This window comes from Dendrobates tinctorius, unplaced genomic scaffold, assembly GCF_039654945.1.
Source record: "Dendrobates tinctorius isolate UK_male_01 unplaced genomic scaffold, ASM3965494v1 ptg000158l, whole genome shotgun sequence".
Classification (NCBI taxonomy): Eukaryota; Metazoa; Chordata; class Amphibia; order Anura; family Dendrobatidae; genus Dendrobates; species Dendrobates tinctorius.
Window position 1 is genome coordinate 29,718,400 of NW_027361825.1, and position 27,497 is coordinate 29,745,896.

The 27,497-nt window shown below is 38.7% G+C and overlaps 2 protein-coding genes across 2 annotated transcripts; both read right to left on the reverse strand.

Annotated features, from left to right (window-relative positions):
* Positions 1-8,615: 8,615 nt before the first annotated feature.
* On the reverse strand, positions 8,616-10,271 carry LOC141051700 (interferon lambda-3-like). The gene is made up of 5 exons (XM_073548692.1): positions 10,131-10,271; positions 9,447-9,524; positions 9,161-9,304; positions 8,971-9,051; positions 8,616-8,705 (listed from the first exon to the last, which is right to left on the reverse strand). Exons 1-5 carry the CDS (start codon positions 10,269-10,271, stop codon positions 8,616-8,618), a joined length of 534 nt encoding a protein of 177 aa, XP_073404793.1.
* Positions 10,272-18,836: 8,565 nt separating this feature from the next.
* LOC141051701 (interferon lambda-3-like) lies at positions 18,837-20,503 on the reverse strand. Its single transcript, XM_073548693.1, has 5 exons — positions 20,363-20,503; positions 19,668-19,745; positions 19,382-19,525; positions 19,192-19,272; positions 18,837-18,926 (listed from the first exon to the last, which is right to left on the reverse strand). The coding sequence occupies exons 1-5, from the start codon at positions 20,501-20,503 to the stop codon at positions 18,837-18,839; spliced, it is 534 nt and encodes a 177-aa protein (XP_073404794.1).
* Positions 20,504-27,497: the final 6,994 nt, after the last annotated feature.

A 27,497-nucleotide genomic window follows, 5' to 3' on the forward strand; every position in this document is an offset into this window, starting at 1 on the left:
AGATAAAGAGGGGACCATATGGACTTACACAGAGCAGAAGATCATCTCTGATTTTGAGGAACATCCCGAGTGACTGTGATGCCAGGTCGGGTACAGCAGATGTGGACAGATTTGCCAGAACTTCTGTAGTTATTGTAACTCGCTCCAAGGTCAAAATCAGACGATCACTGGCCTGAAGAAAGAAATAAGAAAAATATGTGTCTAAGAGTGGTTCCTCAAGTATATTAGTATGTAGGAACATTTTATTTCACAGAACGTTTATGAAAGAAAGTGGTGTACAGTACAATAGAAGATAATGCCAGATATGTACTTACCATTAGGTCACATACAGATGGCTTGTGTCTCATCATTCGTCTGTAGCATTTGATTGCACTGTTTGACATGTTCTTCTCCTGTGAACAGATTGAGCAGAATTTGTTGAAGCTTTACATAATATTAAGTACACTGAATTTAAATAAAGTCATCCAGAATATCTTTCTATATAGTGTGACAGAAGTCAGGAACCCACCATGAATGCTTTTTCTCATCATGGACTAGACACCAAAGGCAGTACCAATTACTTAATTTAACGTACCCTATCACAATATTAAAAACCTTCATATATTATAAATTCTTAATTGAAAAGAGGAGATCAATTTCTTTAAAGATTTGTATTGCAAGGTGCTTTCACATTGCCTCTGTCTTCACAATCAACAGTCCCATTACGGCTTGCGTCCAAACTCCACTGCAAAACAGGATTTGAATGTCTTCACCAATTATAGACTAAAATGGTGTCGGAAGAGCGAATATGAGCTCTATAGTGCATCATTTTTGGATGTATACACCTACTGGAGGTGGATACTCATACATAGTAGACTATGTCTGGGTGTCCGCTGCTCGTTTTGAGGAGGGATTCAAACGCATGCCCCAAAGCGACCCACGATCGTGAAGATAAGCACAAAGTTAAAGCACCCTTAGTTTCTGACTTCTGACTCTATAGATGTAAAACTATAAAAAAATAATATAAAACAATTTCCCTCCTTACATGTTCATTCTGCAGTTGCTTGATGACCCTGATATCAGCAGAAGATACTGATTGATGTCTGGACATGGGGCAGCGTCTCTTGTGTGGATGTCCGGTCACTGCTACAAGAACAATGCTGAAGATCATCAATCTGAAGTCCATGGCTAAAGTATTTGTGGAGATCTGGAGAATTTATTCTCTTCCTATGAATCTGTGTATACAATAATAAAACATAGAACATGATTCTTGCACATAAACTCATCATGCAAATGTCCTCTTTTACATATACGAAAAAAAAAAAGACAATACTTAAAGATATGCACATATCATATATTATATTCCCCTGACAAAACTGTGCGCGTCACAGGCTCACAGCGATATGCATGGGGCCCTTTTTTACATCCCCCATGATTGATACAGCACCCCTCCTGGGCTTTTGTATATGTGCCAGCAGGTATACTGTCGCGGGGTCCTACTCTGGTATCACACAGAGCGAGAAATGAGTGAACAGTCCCAAGAAACTTTATTAAATCAAAACCGAAAGGTCCATAAAACAATCGACAACACAGTGGATAAAATAGTCCAGGAGTACTAGTAATGGGATAAATGCCCCAGGGAATGAGATTCACAATCCTCCTCTTAGAGATCCATATGGCAGTCCAGCTCCAGATACATCTCCAGATAGGCTCCTCTAGCAGTATTTCTAGAGCAATCCAGGTTTCTCCAAGTCTCTCTGGAGTTCTGGTTGTAGCCTCAGCATCCCACATAGGATCTATTTTACTTTTCTCTCCCCTCAGAAGGAGAGAAATATTCTCTTTTTACCCACATTTCTGTTACAGGTCATCCTCCACAGGTCAGGGGGAGGTGGCAGGGGTTCATGTCACATTGTTTGAGAAGTTAATCAATATGCATAGTCTGTCCTTGCTCTGCAGGTCAACAATCCATAGGGAACCTCACAATAGTCAATCAACATATTATCAGACATTGTTCAATGATCTTGCCTCCCTGTCTTGCAAAGACAGTAGACAATACCCTATAGGAGCTGATGTAAGAGGCAAGCAGCAGCCATTAAAAAATATCAAGAGTAAACATTTAAAACTCAAATGACAGTAGTCTATGGTTCTTCATCTACTAAAAAAAAGACATCAGGATAATTAACATTAAATTATGTTTTGTCACATTAGAGGGAATACATAGAATAATACAGAACAACGAGACAACACCCCTAAAATCAGTAAAGATATGACCACAGACAGAATGATATCCCACACACCAAATCACAACATCACATATAACTTGATCCTCCTTCACTATATTCTTTAACATCGTGCTTCCGTGGTATCTCTCTCTTTACTCTGAGACTCATACCATGGGCTTCTACTTCTTTGTTCTCTAAAGCCATTTTGCTTTAGCTGTTTTGTCATAGTGCTTTCATATATACTTATCTCTGTCAGCTTATATTACCACACGTACTTTATTGGTGTATACTTGATATGGTCCTCCTATATCATCTCCCGGACACATTAAATAGATGGCGCCATATATTGGAGGAATTTACTGTTTTTTTGGTATTCCCTTGAATATTAACCTTCAGGTTGTACCTTTGTTCTCCATTGGAGGGGATTTCTATGCACACATATGGACCTTTTTCCACATATGTAGTCTACATGCATATGGTATACATTTCATTAGAAAAATGTGTTGTTGGTATAACAGAAATATATATTCTTCGGAAACATCATTGGGGTTCCGGTTACCATGTTTGTCCTATTGGCTGGATAAATCTACCTACAAATAGTGATCGATGTGCAATGCTGCATATTGAATTGGCATATTATTGCCTGGGGTTTGCTATGATATTTAGGTATGCATATCTTCATGTGCTGTCTTTTCCTTTTCTCTTATTGCCATTTCCTCTCTCCACATGGTATAGCACCCTTTTGCTATCTGTTACTTTACTAGTGGTGCATCCTCTCCCCTCCTCCATGCTGTTCTGCATATACACCAAATAAAAGATGCTCACCTGTCCGGTTGACTTGTGTCTCTCTGCTGCTCTCAGCTCTGTTTCTTGTCTTCCCATGTTTCTCCTTTTATATTTCATTCTCATGGAGAAATTTTCTTTCTATGTTCTGAATTGAAATGACATGAGAAAATTGTCTACAGCTGTGGGAAAATCTATCAACTTTCAGTTTCCTTAGTATGTAGGTAGGAATGTAACATCAGGTAACTGGGAGGAGACTCTTCCACTACTACACGTGACTGGAGGAATCCCTGCTGTATACAGAGATATTACATATAACAGCATGAGGAAGTTACTGAGTGATGGGAGGATAGATGACATAAACAGTCGAATAATCTGTTTTACATTGTTAAACGTAATATCTTTGCATACAGCAGGGATTCCTCCAGTCACCTGTAGTAGTGGAAGAGTCTCCTCCCAGTTACCTGACGTTATCTTCCCAGCTACATACCAAGGAAAGTGAAAGTTGTAAGGATTTCCCATGACTTCTGTCACTTGAATTCTAATCGCAGAGCAAAGTTTTCTCCACATCCTGAAAAAGAAGAAATTTCTCTATTGTTACTTTACATTGAAGCAAAAAAGGAGAAATATGGGAATATAAAAGTCAGAGCTCAAAGCAGCAGGTAGACGCAACACAAATGGGCAGGTGAGCTTCTTCTTCTGGATACTTGTATAAAATATTAGTGCTGTGGACGTCTATATGATAAGTTTATATAAAATAATAATGTTCTATGCATGTATATATCTTACACGCAGATCCATTGGAAGATAAGAAAGTCTCCAGATCAGCCCCCATACTCCAGCCATGGAAATCAGATTGGTGGTCTTCAGTCTTATACTTGCCGCAATGACTGGACATCCACACCGGAGACGCTGCCCCATGTCCATATATGAATCAGTATCTTCTGGTAACATGAGGATGATCAAACAACTGCAGAATGAACATGTAAGAAGGGAGACTGTTTTATATATTTTTTTGTAGATGCACATCTATAGAGTCAGAAGTCAGGGTGCTTTCACATGTGTTTTGCTACAAGTGAAGAACCACAGCAAGTATAAAAGACAATTAGTCTAATCTCTTCCATTATGTTTTACTTGAGAACTTTTGGTGGTACAATTGTTGGTTAAAATGATTAATTGACTAGTGCTACTGTTGATCTGGTACATGATGAGATGATCCATTTATGGTTGGTTCTTGACTTTTTGACTCACTCTATACAGTAGACATCAATTATTACACTGTAAGGAAGTATATTCTGGATGAGTTAATTTATAATATACTATATACATGTACAGTACATCTAAACCAAATCCTGCTTTATCTATCAACAGGAGAAGACCATGTCCACCAGTGCAATCAAATGTTACAGAAGAATGGTGAGACACAAGCCATCTGCATGTGACCTAAAGGTAAATACAGATCTTTCACTTTATTCCATTATTGGGCTTGAAATAGTTCTTGAAAATAAAACCCAACTTACCTAGTTCGATATTTAGATGCACCTAATAGTTTCCTCTTCTTCACTTCTACAGACCAGTGACCATCTGATTTTGACACTAGAGCGAGTTAGAGTCTGTGCACATGCTGCGGATTCTGCTGCGGATCCGCAGCGGAATTGGCCCTTCGGATCTGCAGCAGTTTCTGCTGTGTTGTACAGTACCCTTTTAATCTATGTAAAATGAAAACCGCAGTGCACACGTTGCGGAATTTTCCACGCGGATTTGCTGCAGTTTTAAATCCGCAGCATGTCACTTCTTTGTGCAGGTTCCGCAGTGGTTTGGCACCTGCTCCATTAAAGGTGTCAAACCGCAGGGGAAAACCGCAGGTTAATCCGCGGAAAATCCTCAGATAATCCGCAGGTCTTTTGACCTGCGGATTTACCTGCGGATTCAGACAAATCCGCACGGAAAATTCAGCAGCAGAATCTGCAAAGTGTGGACATACCCTCACTGTAACTACAGAAGTTCTGACGAATCTGTCCACATCTGCTGTACGTGACCTGGCATCACAGTCACTGGGGATGTTCCTCATAACCAGAGAAGATCTTTTGATCTGTGTAGGTTCATATGCTCCTCCTGTTCATTGACTGCATGGATTGTGCTTTTATGTTTCGTTGCTGATATTGGAAATATTGATTCATAACTAATCATTATCTTGCATTTTTCACATTCAGAAAGAATCACTAGTGCACAGTAAAGCACCTTCTGATGAGCTGAAGCCATGGCTGCACCATCTCCAGCTCTTTATAGAAGACGTAAGTGTCCTACGCTAAACTACAGATGTACTAATATCCCTGTCTTTTCTTGGTGGAGGAGATAATTGACACTGGACTTGAACAGTAGATGAGGGTCAACCTTGACTCGAGCGACCCTATAATGTTCTGAATGGAGACTAAAGTTGATGACATTATACAACTGAATATCAACAGAACATAGATGCAAGAACGAAGCCAATGGTATATAGTCTAGGAGAAATTGTAAGCAATGCAGAATCCATAACATGCATAATAAACGTTTTTCATATTATTTTGTAGGAATCTTTGCAATGACTCCAGGGAGCAGTGCTACTGAGTCATCTCGCTAGTGGTAGAAGTTATTGGATATTGGGCTCATGTGAAGAAACTAAATAGTAATTTATATTTATTTTCATTCTAGTTTTCTGTTCTAAAAATTATAACTTTAATTAAAGCAAATTAATTTACCTATTGTTCGTAAAATTATCTGAAAAAGAAAAGCTCCGATTGAGAAGTGGTTAAGAAGTCAAAGTTAAATTGAGATGATTCCAGAGATTTTGCAGGAGATGTGTGTATGGGAGAAAAAGCAATTCTATGGTGAATGCTGAATTCCAGATGGCAGCCGAATAGTGGTTTTGACAAAGGAGGACAAACCCAGTAAAGTACCAAAGGATTCTGCTGCGGCTCTTAGATACCCGCTGTTTACCTTAGATATCAGCTCCCAGCATCGCTGATCGTGCAGGAACGTCCTGGGCCATTTTTTGATCGTTGGTCTCTTGCTGTCACATGCAGCTATGCGCACTGGCCAGCGGGAGACCAACAATCAAAAAATGGCCCAGGACGTTCCTGCTAGATCAGCGATACCCAGCGGGGGGGCCGGTCGCTGATGCGCGTCACACACAGTGAGATCACTGGTGAGATCGCTGTGGCATCACAAAATCAGCGATCTTGCTAGCGATTTCGCTGTGTGTGACGGGGCCTTTACCAAGCCTTGCCACATGATTTTGGATAAGAAGCCAAACCATGGAATCTATTTGCACACATGTATTTGGAGGCGTGTTCCCCTCCTCAGGGCAAGGCAGGAGATTTGATTTTGTTTAGTGATTTAACGTATAAAGGGAGTTTCTCCTTGTGGAGGGTGCCAAGCTGGCATACATATAATTATAGATCATAAATGCTCCTTTGGGATTAAATATGCAATGGGGTAGGGAGCAAATAGTGTGTGTGTAGCATTGAGTGTGTGGAACCTCTCTACTTAGTTCCTTTTTTTTCATGCGTAGTGTGAACCTGCTTAGGGTCCCCTGTTTTCACAGACATTACAGAAGTTAAAATAAATTGTACCTGGTTTTAGCTGGGGTCAACCCATTTTTAGCCATTGTCACCGAGTAATATACAATTGTCTTTGAAAGTTTGCGAACCCCTTAAAATGTTTCCATAAATTTTTAAATTGACCTCAAACTACAATAGTTTTCACATATATTTTAAAACTAGATAAAGAGAAGCAAGTAGAACAAATGGGTCAAATTAATAGACTTTATAATTTTTTAAGTAATGAAAAATATCCGATATCATGTGAGTGTCAAAACTATGTGAATATTTAGTATTAGCAGATACTGTGAAGATGAAGTTAGAGATTGATGTTTTCAATCAACAGGATGACAATCAGGTGTGAGTGGGTGACCTGTTATATTGAAAGAGGACCAACCATTAAGTCAAAAGTGGGACATATTTGATCTTATTTAAATCCTCCCGCTGGTCCCCTGAAAATGTGTTTTTTTTTTGTTTTTTTTTTAAGTCCACCATATAGTTCCAGAGACATGGAAACTATGGGTAGTGGTGCTCACAGGCTAATAATGTAGAGCAACCTAACCCCCCAGAGAATCCTGTGAGCAACGCCCCCTTGGTAAAGAGCATACAAATGAGAACTAAACATTAGTGCCCATATTTATAGAACCATAAACACAGGTACCTTTCAAAGTCTAGTCTTCACAATACATGTTTGTGAGAGTGTATAATGGCATGAAGAAATGAGATATCTGAGGACCTCAGAACAAACATGGGCATAATCATCAGGTGGGAAAATGTTACAAATCATTTTCTAAAGAATTTGGACCCCACCAATCCAAGTCAGACACATTCTATACAAATGGAGTAAATTCAAGAGTAAATTACACTACGGAGAGAAGGTCGACCAACAAAGATAACTCCAAGAACTCTGTGTATGATAGTCTGCAGGGTCACAAAGGAACCCAAGATAACATCTAAGCAACTAGTCCGTTCTCACATGAACTAATTTTAATGCTCATGAGTCCACCATCAGGAGGACCAGGAAAAACAATGGTGAACATGGTAGGATTGTAAAGAGAAAGCTGCTTTTATCCAAAAAGACTATTGCTGCCTGTCTGCAGTTTGATAAAGATCACTTGGATAAGTCAGAAGGGTATTAGAACAATGTTGACATGAAATAACGGTTTCTCCTCTAAATGAGAAGCATTATGTTTGGAGAAAGAAAAACACTATATTACACTATATAAACTCCATTCAATCTGTAAAACATGGTGGTGGTTGATTGGGCCTGTTTTGCTGCATCTCGGGTAGGACAGCTTGTCACCAATGATAACTCAGTGAAATCTGAATTACACCAGCAAATTGCAAAGGAAAATGCCAGAAAATTTACCCATGAGCTCACACTCAAGAGAATACCTCATACTGCAAGAAAACTATATACAGTATCTCTGCTTTCTTAGAGTTGCTGAATATGTTTTGTCGAATATTTGGGTCTGTGGTACCTAATGTTCATATTGTGCAGATGATGCTCACTTTTTATGTTTTTCTTATATCTCTAGTTATTTCTTTTACATTGAGTGGGATTGTCAATAAATCAAGATGAACTTTTTAACAAGTTGTCAAACAAAGTTTAACTTTTTGAGAAAAGTATAATAAAGAACTCATACTTTTCTTACATAAAAAAATATAATTTTATTCAGCAGAAAACCAAAATAGAAATAAATCCAATAACTTAAATTAAGAATTATATATGTAATTAAATAAATATTAATAAATATATATATTTCAAATTCTAAAAACATTTCTAGAGTATTCAGGTTTAAGAAAGTTCATAGAGGGATATTCTTCTGGATTCTGAGGTCGTATTTTGAAGCTCCTCGACCGGTGGCTGAAAATCCACTTGTAGTGTTAACTTATTGGTTTTATCTTGTATTTTCTTAACCAGTTCTTCACAATGATCATGAATCATTGGAGAAAGGGAAGGGAAATATTCGTGATTTGCATAGGAATTGTTTCCACATTTGAGGAACATATTGTAGATTTATGTTTTTCATTTGAAGCTTCTTTGTAGTTACTTCCCAAGAGCCCAGCACCCAATATCTTCCACGACTAATGGGATGAGACTGTGTAACACAGCCTCCTGGAGACATTGTCGAGATGCCTACAAAATAATATGTAATGTGATTAATATGCATGTTGAGAATTCACCAGTAGCAAAAAATATTGTCTTCCTGTTATCTCCTCTGTCTGCCTTCTATGGGTTTTTTTTCTTCCTTTTTGTCTTGTCTATGTAGTACAGATTATTGTAAAAATGATCCTCTCTAGACATGAGCAGGACCTCATTGACTGTTTATGTACAGGGTCACTTATCTACTCCAGTATGGAGGACAGGATCACACATCTACTTGTTACCGAAAGAAACTTACCTCTTCTATAAAGTGGTGGAGATGGTGAAGCCATGGCTTCAGCTTCTCGGAAGGTGTTTTACTGTGTCCTGGTGATTCTCTCTGATTACAAGATATACAAGATGGTTATAAGTTATAGGTATTTGTACAAAAACATAAAAGCATGTACTACGAAAATAATAAATATAAAGAGGGGACCATATGGACTTACACAGAGCAGAAGATCATCTCTGATTTTGAGGAACATCCCGAGTGACTGTGATGCCAGGTCGGGTACAGCAGATGTGGACAGATTTGCCAGAACTTCTGTAGTTATTGTAACTCGCTCCAAGGTCAAAATCAGACGATCACTGGCCTGAAGAAAGACATAAGAAAAATATGTGTCGAACAATGGTTCCTCAAGTATATTAGGATGTAAGAACATTTTATTTCACAGAACGTTTATGAAAGAAAGTGGTGTACACTACAATAGAAGATAATGCCAGATATGTACTTACCATTAGGTCACATACAGATGGCTTGTGTCTCATCATTCTTCTGTAGCATTTGATTGCACTGTTTGACATGTTCTTCTCCTGTGGACAGATTGAGCAGAATTTGTTGAAGCTTTAAATAATATTAAGTACACTGAATTTAAATAAAGTCATCCAGAATATCTTTCTATATAGTGTGGCAGAAGTCAGGTATGCTTTTTCTCATCATTGACTAGACAAATGTCAGTACCAATTACTTAATTTAACCTACCCTACCACAATATTAAAAACCTTCATATATTATAAATTTTTAATTGAAAAGAGGAGATCAATTTCTTTAAAGATTTGTATTGCAAGGGGCCTATCTTCTCAATCAACAGTCCCATTAGGGCTTGCGTCCAAACTCCACTGCAAAACAGGATTCGAATGTCTTCACCAATTATAGACTAAAATGGTGTCAGAAGAGCGAATATGAGCTCTATAGTGCATAATTTTTGGATGTATACACCTACTGGAGGTGGATACTCATACTTAGTAGACTATATCTGGGTGTCCGCCGCTCGCTTTGAGGAGGGATTCAAACGCATGCCCCAAAGCGACCCATGATCGTGAAGATAAGCACAAAATTAAAGCACCCTTAGTTTCTGACTTCTGACTCTATAGATGTAAAACTATAAAAAAATAATATAAAACAATTTCCCTCCCTACATGTTCATTCTGCAGTTGCTTGATGACCCTGATGTCAGCGGAAGATACTGATTGATGTCTGGACATGGGGCAGCGTCTCTTGTGTGGATGTCCGGTCACTGCTACAAGAACAATGCTGAAGATCACCAATCTGAAGTCCATGGCTAAAGTATTTGTGGAGACCTGGAGAATTTATTCTCTTCCTATGAATCTGTGTATACAATAATAAAACAGAACATGATTCTTGCACATAAACTCATCATGCAAATGTCCTCTTCTACATATACGAAAAAAAAAAAAGACAATACTTAAAGATATGCACATATCATATATTATATTCCCCTGACAAAGCTGTGGGCGTCACAGCGATATGCATGGGGCCCTTTTTGACATCCCCCATGATTGATACAGGACCCCTCCTGGGCTTTTGTATATGTGCCAGCAGGTATACTATCGCAGGGTCCTACTCTGGTATCACACAGAGCGAGAGATGAGTGAACAGTCCCAAGAACCTTTATTACATGCAAACCGAAAGGTCCATAAAACAATCCACAACACATTGGATAAAATAGTCCAGGAGTACTAGTAATGGGATAAATGCCCCAGGGAATGAGAGTCACAATCCTCCTCTTAGAGATCCATATGGCAATCTAGCTCCAGATACATCTCCAGATAGGCTCCACTAGCAGTATTTCTAGGGAAATCCAGGTTTCTCCAAGTCTCTCTGGGATGCTGGTCGTAGCCTCAGCATCCCACATAGGATCTATCTTACTTGGCTCTCTCCTCAGAAGTAGAGAAATATTCTCTTTTTACCCACATTTCTGTTACAGGTCATCCTCCACAGGTCAGGGGGAGGTGGCAGGGGTTCATGTCACATTGTTTGAGAAGTTAATCAATATGCATAGTTTGTCCTTGCTCTGCAAGTCAACAATTCATAGGGAACCACACAATAGTCAATCAACATATTATCAGACATTGTTCAATGATCTTGCCTCCCTGTCTTGCAAAGACAGTAGACAATACCCTATAGGAGCTGATGTAAGAGGCAAGGAGAAGCCATTCAAAAATATCAAGAGCAAATTTTTAAAACTCAAATGACAGCAGTCTATGGTTCTTCATCTACTGAAAAAAAGACGTCTGGATAATTAACATCAAATTATGTGTCGTCACATTAGAGGGAATACATAGAATAATACAGAGCAATGAGACAACACCGGTAAAATCAGTAAAGATATGATCACAGACAGAATGATATCCCACACACCAAATCACAACATCACATATAACTTGATCCTCCTTCACTATATGCTTTAACATCGTGCTTACGTGGCATCTCTCTCTTTACTCTGAGACTCATACCATGGGCTTCTCCTTCTTTGTTCTCTAAAGCCATTTTGCTTTAGCTGTTTTTTCATAATGCTTTCATATATACTTATCTCTGTCAGCTTATATTACAACATGTACTTTATTGGTGTATACTTGATATGGTCCTCATGTGGTCCTCGTATATCATCTCCCGGACACATTAAATAGATGGCACCATATATTGGAGGAATTCACTGATTTTTGATATTCCCTTCGGATTGTACCTTTCTTCTCCATTGGGGGGGATTTATATGCACACATATGGATCTTTTTCCACATATGTAGTCTAGATGCATATGGTGTACATTTCATTAGAAAAATGTACTGGTATTACAGAAATATATATTCTTCGGAACCATCATTGGGGTTCCGGTTACCATGTTTGTCCTATTGGCTGGATAAATCTACCTTCAAATAGTGATTGATGTGCAATGCTGCATATTGAATTGGCATATTATTGCCTGGGGTTTGCTTATAGTGTACTGATGGTTTTAAATGTCTTTTAGGTCTCAATAGACTTTTTTTTATACTAGATGATATTTAGGTATGCATATCTTCATGTGCTGTGTTTTCCTTTTCTCTTACTGTCATTTACTCTCTCCACATGATATAGCACTCTTTTTTCTATATGTTACTTGACTAGTGGTGCATCCTCTCCCCTAAAATTCTGCTTTAGCTATTTTGTCATAATGATTTCATATATACTTATCTCTGTCAGCTTATATTACCACACGTACTTTATTGGTGTTTACTTGATATTGTCCTCCTATATCATCTCCCGGACACATTAAATAGATGGCACCATATATTGGAGGAATTTACTGTTTTTTTGGTATTCCCTTTAGTATTACCCTTCGGGATGTACCTTTCTTCTCCATTGGGGGGGATTTCTATGCACACATATGGACCTTTTTCCACATATGTAGTCTAGGTGCATATGGCATACATTTCATTAGAAAAATGTATTGTTGGTATAACAGAAATATATATTCTTCGGAAACATCATTGGGATTCCGGTTACCATGTTTGTCCTATTGGCTGGATAAATCTACCTTCAAATAGTGATCGATGTGCAATGCTGCATATTGAATTGGCATATTATTGCCTGGGGTTTGCTATGATATTTAGGTATGCATATCTTCATGTGCTGTCTTTTCCTTTTCTCTTATTGCCATTTCCTCTCTCCACATGATATAGCACCATTTTTCTATCTGTTACTTGACTAGTGGTGCATCCTCTCCCCTCCTCCATGCTGTTCTGCATATACACCAAATAAAAGATGCTCACCTGTCCGGTTGACTTGCGTCTCTCTGGTGCTCTCAGCTCTGTTTCTTGTCTTCCCATGTTTCTCCTTTTATATTTCATTCTCATGGAGAAATTTTCTTTCTACGTTCTGAATTGAAATGACATGAGAAAAGTGTCTACAGCTGTGGGAAAATCTATCAACTTTCAGTTTCCTTAGTATGTAGGTAGGAATGTAACATCAGGTAACTGGGAGGAGACTCTTCCACTACTACAGGTGACTGGAGGAATCCCTGCTGTATACAGAGATATTACATATAACAGCATGAGGAAGTTACTGAGAGATGGGAGGATAGATGACATAAACAGTCGAATAATCTGTTTTACATTGTTAAACGTAATATCTTTGCATATAGTAGGGATTCCTCCAGTCACCTGTAGTAGTGGAGAAGTCTCCTCCCACTTACCTGACGTTATCTTCCCAGCTACATACCAAGGAAACTGAAAGCTGTAAGGATTTCCCATGACTTCTGTCACTTGAATTCTAATCGCAAAGCGGAGTTTTCTCCTTATCCTGAAAATGAAGAAATTTCTCTCCTGTTACTTTACATTGAAGCAAAAAAGGAGAAACATGGGAATACAAAAGTCAGAGCTCAAAGCAGCAGGGAGACGCAACACAAATGGGCAGGTGAGCTTCTTCTTCTGGATGCTTGTATAAAATATTAGTGCTGTGGACGTCTACATGATAAGTTTATGTAAAATAATTATGTTCTATGCATGTATATATCTTACACACTGATCCTTTGGAAGATCAGAAAGTCTCCAGATCAGTCCCAATACTCCAGCCATGGAAATCAGATTGGTGGTCTTCAGTCTTGTGCTTGTTGTAGTGACCAGACATCCACACCGAAGACGCTGCCCCTGTCCAGATATCAAACAGTATCTTCTGCTAACATGAGGATGATCAAACAACTGCAGAATGAACATGTAAGAAGGTTGTTTTATATATTTTTTGTAGATGCACATCTATAGAGTCAGAAGTCAGGGTGCTTTGACATGTGTTTTTTTACAAGTGAAGAACCACAGAAAGTGTAGAAGACAATTAATCTAATCTTTTCCATTATGTTTTACTTGAGAACTTTTGGTGGTACAATTGCAGGGTAAAGTGATTAATTGATTAGTACTACTGTTGATCTGATACATGATGAGATGATCCATTTATGGTTGGTTCTTGACTTTTTGACTCACTCTATACAGTAGACATCAATTATTACACTGTAAGGAAGTATATTCTGGATGAGTTAATTTGTAATATACTATATACATGTACATCTAAAACAAATCCTGCTTTATCTGTCAACAGGAGAAGACCATATCCACCAGTGCAATCAAATGTTACAGAAGAATGGTGAGACACAAGCCATCTGTATGTGACCTAAAGGTAAATACAGATCTGTCACTTTATTCCATTACTGGCCTTGAAATAGTTCTTGAAAATAAAACCCACCTTACCTAGTCATATATTTAGATGCACCTAATATTTTCCTCATCTTCACTTCTACAGACCAGTGACCATCTGATTTTGACACTGGAGTGAGTTAGGGTCTGTGCACAGTTTGCACTCGCTGTGGATTCTGCTGCGGATCTGCAGCAGTTTCTGCTGCGTTGTACCTTTTAATCTATGTAAAATGAAAACCGCAGTGCACACGTTGCGGAATTTTCCACGCGGATTTGCTGCGGTTTTAAATCCGCAGCATGTCACTTCTTTGTGCAGGTTCCGCTGCGGTTTGGCACCTGCTCCATGATAGGTGTCAAACCGCAGGGGAAAACCGCAGGTTAATCCGCAGAAAATCCTCAGATAAACCGCCGGTCTTTTGACCAGCGGATTTACCTGCGGATTCAGACAAATCCGCACGGAAAATTCCGCAGCAGAATCCGCAAAGTGTGCACACGCCCTCACTGTAACTACAGAAGCTCTGAAGTCCACATCTGCTGTACGTGGCCTGGCATCATAGTCACTCGGGATGTTACTCATAATCAGAGAAGATCTTTTGATCTGTGTAGGTTCATATGCTCCTCCTGTTCATTGACTGCATGGATTGTGCTTTTATGTTTCGTTGCTGATATTGGAAATATTGATTCATAACTAATCATTATCTTGCATTTTTCACATTCAGAAAGAATCACTAGGACACAGTAAAGCACCTTCTGATGAGCTGAAGCCATGCCTGCACCCTCTCCAGCACTTTGTAGAAGACGTAAGTGTCCTACACTAATCTACAGATGCACTAATATCCCTGTCTTTTCTTGGTGGAGGAGATAATTGACACTGGACTTGAACAGTAGATGAGGGTCAACCTTGACTCGAGCGACCCCATAATGTTCTGAATGGAGACTAAAGTTGATGACATTATACAACTGAATATCAACAGAATATAGATGCAAGAACGAAGCCAATGGTATATAGTCTAGGAGAAATTGTAGGCAATGCAGAATCCATAACATGCATAATAAACGTTTTTCATATTATTTTGTAGGAATCTTTGCAATGACTCCAGGGAGCAGTGCTACTGAGTGTTATCTCGCTAGTGGTAGAAGTTATTGGATATTGAGCTCATGCGAAGAAACTAAATATGTAATTTATATTTATTTGCATTCTAGTTTTCTGTTCTAAAAACTATAACTTTAATAAAAGCAAATTAATTTACCTATTGTTCGTAAAATTATCTGAAAAAGAAAAGCTGTGATTGAGAAGTGGTTAAGAAGTCAATGTTAAATTGAGATGATTCCAGAGATTTTGCAGGAGGAGATGTGTGTATGGGAGAAAAAGCAATTCTATGGTGTATGCTGAATTCCAGATGGCAGCCGAATAGTGGTTTTGACAAAGTAGGACAAACCCAGTAAAGTACCAAAGGATTCTGCTGCGGCTCTTAGATACCCGCTGTTTACCTTGGATACCAGCTCCCAGCATCGCTGATCGTGCAGGAACGTCCTGGGCCATTTTTTGATCGTTGGTCTCTCGCTGTCACATGCAGCTATGCGCGCTGACCAGCAGGAGACCAACAATCAAAAAATGGCCCAGGACGTTCCAGCACGATCAGCGATACCCAGCAGGGAGCGGGGGGGCCAGTCGCTGATGCACATCACACACAGTGAGATCGCTGGCGAGATCGCTGTGGCATCACAAAATCAGCGATCTCACTGTGTGTGACGACACCTTTACAAAGCCTTGCCACATGATTTTGGATAAGAAGCCAAACCATGTAATCTATTTGCACACATGTATTTGGAGGCGTGTGCCCCTCCTCAGGGCAAAGCAGGAGATTTGATTTTGTTTAGTGATTTAACGTATAAAGGGAGTTTCTCCTTGTGGAGAGTGCCAAGCTGGCATACACATAATTATAGTTCATAAATGCTACTTTGGGATTAAATATGCAATGGAGTAGGGAGCAAATAGTGTGTGTAGCATTGAGTGTGTGGAACCTCTCTGCTTAGTTCCTTTTTTTTCATGCGTAGTGTGAACCTGCTTAGGGTCCCCTGTTTTCACAGACATTACAGAAGTTAAAATAAATTGTACCTGGTTTTAGCTGGGGTCAACCCATTTTTAGCCATTGTCACCTAGTAATATACAATTGTCTTTGAAAGTTTGCGAACCCCTTAAAATGTTTACATAAATTCTTAAATTGGCCTCAAACTACATTAGTTTTCAAATATATTCTAAAACTAGATAATGAGAAGCAAATAGAACAAATGGGTCAAACTAATAGACTTTATAATTTTTTACGTAATGAAAAATATCCGATATCATGTGAGTGTCAAAACTATGTGAATATTTAGTATTAGCAGATACTGTGAAGATGAAGTTAGAGATTTATGTTTTCAATCAACAGGATGACAATCAGGTGTGAGTGGGTGACCTCTAAGGCCTCTTTCACACATCAGTTTTTTGCCGTCAGGCGCGATCCGGCTTTTTTTTGTAAAACCGGATCCGGCAAAATGCAATGCCGGATCCAGTTTTTCCCCATTGACTTGCATTAGCGCCAGATCGCGCCGGATGGCATTGCGTTTCATCCGTTTTTTGCCGGATCCGGCAACTTGTCTCATTCCGGCGTCTGGAAAAAACGGCTACTGTAACGTTTTTTGTCTCCGGCGAAAAAGCCGGAAGCGCTGGATCCGGCGCTTCCAGCTTTTTGCTTCAATGAAAGTCTATGGGCGCCGGAATGCGCCGGATCCAGAAAAAGATGGATCCAGCCACCGGATCCGTTTTTTTAAGTCTGCGCATTCTCAGATCCAATTGGCCAGCCCCCAGGAAACAGATATAACCTGCTAGATGGATCCAGCAAAAAAACGGATCCGTTTCTACAGTTCTCCAAAATTTATGCCGGATCCGTTTTTTCTAAAAATAGCCGGATCCTGCCTGACGGCAAAAAACTGATGTGTGAAAGTAGCCTTATATTTAAAGAGGACCAACCATTAAGTCAAAAGTGGGACATATTTGATCTTATTTAAATCCTCCCGCTGCTCCCCTGAAAATGTGTTTTTTTTTTGTTTTTTTTTAAGTCCACCATATAGTTGCAGAGACATGGAAACTATGGGTAGTGGTGCTCACAGGCCAATAATGTAGAGCAACCTAACCCCCCCAGAGAATCCTGTGAGCAACGCCCCCTTGGTAAAGAGCATACAAATTAGAACTAAACATTAGTGCCCATATTTATAGAACCATAAATACAGGTACCTTTCAAAGTCTAGTCTTCACAATACATGTTTGTGAGAGTGTATAATGGCATGAAGAAATGAGATATCTGAGGACCTCAGAACAAACATGGGCATAATCATCAGGTGGGAAAATGTTACAAATCATTTTCTAAAGAATTTGGACCCCACCAATCCAAGTCAGACACATTCTATACAAATGGAGTAAATTCAAGAGTAAATTACACTACCGAGAGGAGGTCGACCAACAAAGATAACTCCAAGAACTCTGTGTATGATAGTCTGCAGGGTCACAAAGGAACCCAAGATAACATCTAAGCAACTAGTCCGCTCTCACATGAACTAATTTTAATGCTCATGAGTCCACCATCAGGAGGACCCGGAAAAACAATGGTGAACATGGTAGGATTGTAAAGAGAAAGCTGCTTTTATCCAAAAAGACCATTGCTGCCTGTCTGCAGTTTGATAAAGATCACTTGGATAAGTCAGAAGGGTATTAGTGCAATGTTGACATGAAATAAAGGTTTCTCCTCTAAATGAGAAGCATTATGTTTGGAGAAAGAAAAACACTATATTACACTATATAAACTCCATGCAATCTGTAAAACATGGTGGTGGTAGATTGGGCCTGTTTTGCTGCATCTCGGGTAGGACAGCTTGTCACCAATGATAACACAGTGAAATCTGAATTACACCAGCAAATTGCAAAGGAAAATGTCAGAAAATTTACCCATGAGCTCACACTCAAGAGAATACCTCATACTGCAAGAAAACTATATACAGTAGCTCTGCTTTCTTAGCGTTGCTGAATATGTTTTGTCGAATATTTGGGTCTGTGGTACCTAATGTTCATATTGTGCAGATGATGCTCACTTTTTATGTTTTTCTTATATCTCTGGTTATTTCTTATACATTGAGTGGGATTGTCAATAAATCAAGATAAACTTTTTAACAAGTTGTCAAACAAAGTTTAACTTTTTGAGAAGAGTATAATACAGAAACTCATACTTTTCTTACATAAAAAAATATAATTTTATTCAGCAGAAAACCAAAATAGAAATAAATCCAATAACTTAAATTAAGAATTATATATGTAATTAAATAAATATTAATAAATATATATATTTCAAATTCTAAAAACATTTCTAGAGTATTCAGGTTTAAGAAAGTTCATAGAGGGATATTCTTCTGGATTCTGAGGTCGTATTTTGAAGCTCCTCGACAGGTGGCTGAAAATCCACTTGTAGTGTTAACTTATTGGTTTTTTCTTGTATTTTCTTAACCAGTTCTTCACAATGATCATGAATCATTGGAGGAAGGGAAATATTGGTGATTTGCATAGGAGTTGTTTCCACATTTGAGGAACATATTGTAGATTTATGTTTTTCATTTGAAGCTTCTTTGTAGTTACTTCCCAAGAGCCCAGCACCCAATATCTTCCACGACTAATGGGATGAGACTGTGTAACACAGCCTCCTGGAGACATTGTCGAGATGCCTACAAAATAATATGTAATGTGATTAATATGCATGTTGAAAATTCACCAGTAACAACAAATATTGTCTTTCTGTTATCTCCTCTGTCTGCCTTCTATGGGTTTTTTTTCTTCCTTTTTGTCTTGTCTATGTAGAACAGATTATTGTAAAAATGATCCTCTCTAGACATGAGCAGGACCTCATTGACTGTTTATGTACAGGGTCACTTATCTACTCCAGTATGGAGGACAGGATCACACATCTACTTGTTACCGAAAGAAACTTACCTCTTCTATAAAGTGGTGGAGATGGTGAAGCCATGGCTTCAGCTTCTCGGAAGGTGTTTTACTGTGTCCTGGTGATTCTCTCTGATTACAAGATATACAAGATGGTTATAAGTTATAGGTATTTGTACAAAAACAAAAAAGCATGTACTACGAAAATAATAAATATAAAGAGGGGACCATATGGACTTACACAGAGCAGAAGATCATCTCTGATTTTGAGGAACATCCCGAGTGACTGTGATGCCAGGTCGGGTACAGCAGATGTGGACAGATTTGCCAGAACTTCTGTAGTTATTGTAACTCGCTCCAAGGTCAAAATCAGACGATCACCGGCCTGAAGAAAGAAATAAGAAAAATATGTGTCGAACAATGGTTCCTCAAGTATATTAGGATGTAAGAACATTTTATTTCACAGAACGTTTATAAAAGAAAGTGGTGTACACTACAATAGAAGATAATGCCAGATATGTACTTACCATTAGGTCACATACAGATGGCTTGTGTCTCATCATTCTTCTGTAGCATTTGATTGCACTGTTTGACATGTTCTTCTCCTGTGGACAGATTGAGCAGAATTTGTTGAAGCTTTAAATAATATTAAGTACACTGAATTTAAATAAAGTCATCCAGAATATCTTTCTATATAGTGTGGCAGAAGTCAGGAACCCACCATGAATGCTTTTTCTCATCATTGACTAGACAAATGTCAGTACCAATTACTTAATTTAACCTACCCTACCACAATATTAAAAACCTTCATATATTATAAATTTTTAATTGAAAAGAGGAGATCAATTTCTTTAAAGATTTGTATTGCAAGGTGCCTATCTTCACAATCAACAGTCCCATTAGGGCTTGCGTCCAAACTCCACTGCAAAACAGGATTCGAATGTCTTCACCAATTATAGACTAAAATGGTGTCGGAAGAGCGAATATGAGCTCTATAGTGCATAATTTGTGGATGTATACACCTACTGGAGGTGGATAGTCATACATAGTAGACTATGTCTGGGTGTCCGCTGCTCGCTTTGAGGAGGTATTCAAACGCATGCCCCAAAGCGACCCATGATCGTGAAGATAAGCACAAAGTAAAAGCACCCTTAGTTTCTGACTTCTGACTCTATAGATGTAAAACTATAAAAAAATAATATAAAACAATTTCCCTCCTTACATGTTCATTCTGCAGTTGCTTGATGACCCTGATGTCAGCGGAAGATACTGATTGATGTCTGGACATGGGGCAGCGTCTCTTGTGTGGATGTCCAGTCACTGCTACAAGAACAATGCTGAAGATCACCAATCTGAAGTCCATGGCTAAAGTATTTGTGGAGACCTGGAGAATTTATTCTCTTCCTATGAATCTGTGTATACAATAATAAAACATAGAACATGATTCTTGCACATAAACTCATCATGCAAATGTCCTCTTCTACATATACGAAAAAAAAAAAAGACAATACTTAAAGATATGCACATATCATATATTATATTCCCCTGACAAAGCTGTGCGCGTCACAGGCTCACAGCGATATGCATGGGGCCCTTTTTGGCATCCCCTATGATTGATACAGGACCCCTCCTGGGCTTTTGTATATGTGCCAGCAGGTATACTGTCGCAGGGTCCTACTCTGGTATCACACAGAGCGAGAGATGAGTGAACAGTCCCAAGAACCATTATTACATGCAAACCGAAAGGTCCATAAAACAATCCACAACACAGTGGATAAAATAGTCCAGGAGTACTAGTAATGGGATAAATGCCCCAGGGAATGAGAGTCACAATCCTCCTCTTAGAGATCCATATGGCAATCTAGCTCCAGATACATCTCCAGATAGGCTCCACTAGCAGTATTTCTAGGGAAATCCAGGTTTCTCCAAGTCTCTCTGGGGTGCTGGTCGTAGCCTCAGCATCCCACATAGGATCTATCTTACTTGTCTCTCTCCTCAGAAGGAGAGAAATATTCTCTTTATACCCACATTTCTGTTACAGGTCATTCTCCACAGGTCAGGGGGAGGTGGCAGGGGTTCATGTCACATTGTTTGAGAAGTTAATCAATATGCATAGTTTGTCCTTGCTCTGCAGGTCAACAATCCATAGGGAACCACACAATAGTCAATCAACATATTATCAGACATTGTTCAATGATCTTGCCTCCCTGTCTTGCAAAGACAGTAGACAATACCCTATAGGAGATGATGTAAGAGGCAAGCGGCAGCCATTAAAAAATATCAAGAATAAACTTTTAAAACTCAAATGACAGCAGTCTATGGTTCTTCATCTACTGAAAAAAGACGTCAGGATAATTAACATTAAATTATGTGTCGTCACATTAGAGGGAATACATAGAATAATGCAGAACAACGAGGCAACACCCCTAAAATCAGTAAAGATATGATCACAGACAGAATGATATCCCACACACCAAATCACAACATCATATATAACTTGATCCTCCTTCACTATATGCTTTAACATCGTGCTTCCATGGCATCTCTCTCTTTACTCTGAGACTCATACCATGGGCTTCTACTTCTTTGTTCTCTAAAGAAATTCTGCTTTAGCTATTTTGTCATAATGATTTCATATATACTTATTTCTATCAGCTTATATTACAACATGTACTTTATTGGTGTATACTTGTTATGGTCCTCCTATATGATCTCCCGGACACATTAAATAGATGGCGCCATATATTGGAGGAATTTACTGTTTTTTTGGTATTCCCTTGAGTATTACCCTTCGGATTGTACCTTTCTTCTCCATTGGGGGGATTTCTATGCACACATATGGACCTTTTTCCACATATGTAGTCTAGATGCATATGGTATACATTTCATTAGAAAAATGTATTGTTGGTATAACAGAAATATATATTCTTCGGTAACAACATTGGGGTTCCGGTTACCATGTTTGTCCTATTGGCTGGATAAATCTACCTTCAAATAATGATCGATGTGCAATGCTGCATATTGAATTGGCATATTATTGCCTGGGGTTTGCTATGATATTTAGGTATGCATATCTTCATGTGCTGTCTTTTCCTTTTCTCTTATTGCCATTTCCTCTCTCCACATGATATAGCACCATTTTTCTATATGTTACTTGACTGGTGGTGCATCCTCTCCCCTCCTCCATGCTGTTCTGCATATACACCAAATAAAAGATGCTCACCTGTCCGGTTGACTTGCGTCTCTCTGGTGCTCTCAGCTCTGTTTCTTGTCTTCCCATGTTTCTCCTTTTATATTTCATTCTCATGGAGAAATTTTCTTTCTATGTTCTGAATTGAAATGACATGAGAAAAGTGTCTACAGCTGTGGGAAAATCTATCAACTTTCAGTTTCCTTAGTATGTAGGTAGGAATGTAACTTCAGGTAACTGGGAGGAGACTCTTCCACTACTACAGGTGACTGGAGGAATCCCTGCTGTATACAGAGATATTACATATAACAGCATGAGGAAATTACTGAGTGATGGGAGGATAGATGACATAAACAGTCGAATAATCTGTTTTACATTGTTAAACGTAATATCTTTGCATATAGTAGGGATTCCTCCAGTCACCTGTAGTAGTGGAGGAGTCTCCTCCCACTTACCTGACGTTATCTTCATAGCTACATACTAAAGAAACTGAAAGCTGTAAGGATTTCCCATGACTTCTGTCACTTGAATTCTAATCGCAGAGCGAAGCTTTCTCCACATCCTGAAAATGAAGAAATTTCTCTCCTGTTACTTTACATTGAAGCAAAAAAGGAGAAACATGAGAATACAAAAGTCAGAGCTCAAAGCAGCAGGTAGACGCAACACAAATGGGCAGGTGAGCTTCTTCTTCTGGATGCTTGTATAAAATATTAATGCTGTTTACGTCTACATGATAAGTTTATATAAAATAATAATGTTCTATGCATGTATATATCTTACACACTGATCCTTTGGAAGATAAGAAAGTCTCCAGACCAGCCCCAATAAGCCAGCCATGGAAATCAGATTGGTGGTCTTCAGTCTTACTTGCCGCAGTCACCGGACGTCCACACCGGAGACACTGCCCCATGTCCATATATGAATCAGTATCTTCTGGTAACATGAGGATGATCAAACAACTGCAGAATGAACATGTAAGAAGGGAGACTGTTTTATATATTTTTTGTAGATGCACATCTATAGAGTCAGAAGTCAGGGTGCTTTGACATGTGTTTTGTTACAAGTGAAGAACCACAACAAGTGTAAAAGACAATTAATCTAATCTTTTCCATTATGTTTTACTTGATAACTTTTGGTGGTACAATTGTAGGTTAAATTGATTAATTGATTAGTACTACTGTTGATCTGGTACATGATGAGATGATCCATTTATGGTTGGTTCTTGACGTTTTGACTCACTCTATACAGTAGACATCAATTATTACACTGTACGGAAGTATATTCTGCATGAGTTAATTTATAATATTCTATATACATGTACAGTACATCTAAAACAAAACCTGCTTTATCTGTCAACAAGAGAAGACCATATCCACCAGTGCAATCAAATGTTACAGAAGAATGATGAGACACAAGCCATCTGTATGTGACCTAAAGGTAAATGCAGATCTGTCACTTTATTCCATTACTGGCCTTGAAATAGTTCTTGAAAGTAAAACCCAACTTACCTAGTCAGATATTTAGATGCACCTAATAGTTCCCTCTTCTTCACTTCTACAGACCAATGACCATCTCATTCTGACACTGGAGCGAGTTACTGTAACTACAGAAATTCTGACAAATCTGTCCACATCTGTTGTACGTGACCTGGCATCATAGTCACTCGGGATGTTCCTCAAAATCAGAGAAGACCTTTTGATCTGTGTAAGTTCATATGGTCCTCCTGTTCATTGACAGCATGGATTGTGCTTTTATGTTTCTTTGCTGATATTGGAAATATTGATTCATAACTAATCATTATCTTGCATTTTTCACATTCAGAAAGAATCACTAGGACACAGTAAAACACTTTCTGATGAGCTAAAGCCATGGCTGCATCATCTCCAGCACTTTATAGAAGAGGTAAGTGTCCTACACTACCGTAATCTACAGATGCACTAATATCATCCCGTCTTTTCTTGAAGGAGGAAATACCATAATTGACACTGGACTTGAACAATAGATGAGGGTTAACCTTGACTTGAGCGACCCCATAATGTTCTGAATGGAGACTAAAGTTGATGACATTATACAACTGAATATCAACAGAACAAAGATGCAAGAAAGAAGCCAATGTTATATAGTAATAAATAAACCTGATAGAAACTTGCCCTAATTAAATGTGTCTTGGTTAAATAAAGATATCTTATGAAGAAATCTATTACCTTTACTGAAGCTAAAAACTGGCGAGGCAGGGAAAAGGGTCTTCAGAATGCAGGGTGGATTTCCAGGTCCTTTCCCAATAATACTCCCCGACACAGGTATATAAAAAGTTACTGGAGCTAAAGGGTGCTACCTCCTAGCATGCCGCCGTCCCGGCCGGTGACTGGTGCGCAGCTGGAGGTGTATATCGGCAGGCTGTAAGAGTACCAGCCGCCGCTTGCAAAAGCAGGCATGCAAGGTCCAAAAAAGCTGAAGGACCTTGCGTGACGTCACAGTCACGTGATAGATCATGTGACAGGCAAGAAAGCCCTATGGGGCGCTGATGGGGCCAGAAAGCAATGGCAAATCCTACGCGTTGCGGAATTCACTGATTCCTTCCTCAGGGATGGCCCCCTAGAGCAAGAGGAACCCTTATATAGCCTCCAGTATATAGCAATGGAGCATTATACTATGCATTAAAAGCAAATAGCTCAATCTCGCTATTTAAACCGTTTGGGATCAGAGTATTCAATTCAAATATCCATTTACTTTCCACCCTGGACATCTGATGCATAAGATTACCTTTCCTGATACTTCTTTTAACTATTTGAATCCCAGTCACTTTAGTGTCCCTTAGGGAGCTCCCATGATGTGTAAGATAATGATTAGAGAGGGGGTGTCCTGTGAATTTCTTACAAATATTCCGTAAATGTTCCCCAATTCTGACATTTAAGGGACGTATCGTTCGACCTATATATAATTTATCACATGGACATGTGATACAATATATCACCCCCTTCGTGTCACAGGTGATAAAATCACGAATCTGAATCTCCATGGATTTATTTATAATAGAGAATTGTTTCTTACTGCCTAATTTTCTGCAAGATACACATTTTTTGCAGGGAAAAAAAGCTAATCCCACCCAAAATAGATATTCTCCTCTTGCAAGTACAGTTAACCATCCTTCTACTTCTAATAACAATCCCAATCAATTACCCCCAGACCTCAATGAGGGTCCTCTTCTCACAAAAAATAAACCTAAAACTAAACAAAGCCATTTGCCGTTTTTTCAGGTGGGTCCAAAAAAATATGGCAGAGGGGATGTAGGGGCGGGAAATTTACCAAAAAAAAGAATAAACAACAAATACCAGAGGATCAAGTGAGCCATTCAGAACAAAAATTTTTTAATCTTAGTGACTACAGTTTAAAGGATAATGAGAAAAGATTACTGAGTAAAGGCCTCAAATTTGCAACCAGTGTGGGTTTTAACAAGTTCCAGGCGTTTATTGGTATCAAAACTTTTATGAGGAGATTAGCCATAAAAAAATTCTATATGAAAAAAAGAGTGATTTCTAGCGACGTCACGAATCCGTTTGAAAATTATAGACCCTTATCAGCATACCGGTCTAAAGAAGAAATCCAATTTCAATCCGATTCAAGAATACTCAGAAGCCTTTGAGGCATTTCAGAATAACGTGATACAGGATATTAGGAGTATATCTGATAAAAGATGCAGAAAATTTAAATATAATTTATCTAGCAGTGAACGTTCAGCTATTAAACGGCTTCAGACAAATCATGCAATTACACTAAGACCGGCTGACAAAGGGGGCAGCATAGTAATTTTGAACACTTCTGACTATGAGGAAGAGTCTTTGAGGATACTATCGGATTCACGTACCTATGAATTATTGGACAGTGACCCTTCAGAAAGGTACCTTGCAGAAATGCAGGTCCTCATCAAATGTGGTTTCGATAAGGGGTACATTAAGAAAGAGGAATTTGACTTTATCAACACCACTCACCCTAGGATACCATATTTTTATTACATCCCAAAGATACATAAGAGTTTGATCAAACCCCCGGGCAGACCAATAATATCGGCTATTGGCGGCCTGACGGCTAATCTTTCTAAGTTTGTGGACTACCATTTACAGCAATTAGTCCCTGCCCTTCCAGCCTATTTGAAGGACACTACTCATGTTTTACAGGTTTTAAATACTATAGAATGGAAAGATCATTTCATCTTAGGGACTTTAGATATAACTTCCCTTTACACAGTTATTGAACATGAAAAGGGTTGCAAATCTGCGGAATTCTTTATGTCAGAGGCTAAAAGCTTTCCCAGCGACCAAATTGCTTTTATTGTCGATTGTATTTATTTTATACTCACCCACAACTATTTTTACTATGGAGCGAACTACTACTCCCAGAAGTGGGGGACCGCTATGGGTACCAGATTCGCGCCCAGTTATGCAAATTTGTATGTTGGCAAGTGGGAACATGAAACCATCTTTCCTGAGGGCAGGCTGCGCGCGAATCTGGTACTCTGGCACCGCTTCATAGATGATATTATTTTTATTTGGTCTGGTGGGCCTACTCTTTTAACAGATTTTATTGATGAATTGAATAAAAATTGTTATTTTTTAAAATTTACCGCAACTACTAGTCTCACGGAGATTAACTTTTTAGACTTAAAAATCTTTATTGAGGACAACACCATTCAGACACAACTATTTCACAAACCCACTGATTCAAACAATTATATTTCGCTAGAAAGCTGTCATCTCCCAAGTTGGCTTCTTAATATTCCAAAGAGCCAATTCATACGGGCTCATAGAAATTGTTCCAAGTCACAGGACTATTTAACTGAGGCTGAAACTCTAATCAAAAAATTTTGTCAAAAAGGTTATGATACCCAATCCCTGCCAGCAACCAGGGAATATATTGGACATATACCAAGGGAACAATTCCTCAGACATAAAATAAAAAATAAAGAAAATATTAGTATAGACGAGATTCCTATCATCACCCAGTATAATTCAAATAGTCAAATTCTCAGAAAAATTGTAAATAAACACTGGGGTATTTTGAAGAATGATAAAATCATAGGGGAAGTTCTACCAGCCCGCCCTAGGTTTGTCTTTAGAAGGGCAAATAATTTAGGTAACCTGGTAGCCCATTCTATTTCAATATCTAAAAA

Bases quoted from the DNA above. Each gene is read 5' to 3' on its own strand.
- LOC141051700 (XM_073548692.1), bottom strand. From the start codon at position 10,271: ATGGACTTCAGATTGGTGATCTTCAGCATTGTTCTTGTAGCAGTGACC. The intron at 9,525-10,130 runs GTAGGGAGGGAA...ATCTGTCCACAG, and splicing joins AGCAACTGCAGAATGAACAT to GAGAAGAACATGTCAAACAG. The intron at 9,305-9,446 runs GTAAGTACATAT...GTCTTTCTTCAG, and splicing joins CATCTGTATGTGACCTAATG to GCCAGTGATCGTCTGATTTT.
- LOC141051701 (XM_073548693.1), bottom strand. From the start codon at position 20,503: ATGGACTTCAGATTGGTGATCTTCAGCATTGTTCTTGTAGCAGTGACT. The intron at 19,273-19,381 runs GTAAGTCCATAT...TCTTGTAATCAG, and splicing joins GAGATGATCTTCTGCTCTGT to AGAGAATCACCAGGACACAG. The intron at 18,927-19,191 runs GTAAGTTTCTTT...ATTATTTTGTAG, and splicing joins TCCACCACTTTATAGAAGAG to GCATCTCGACAATGTCTCCA.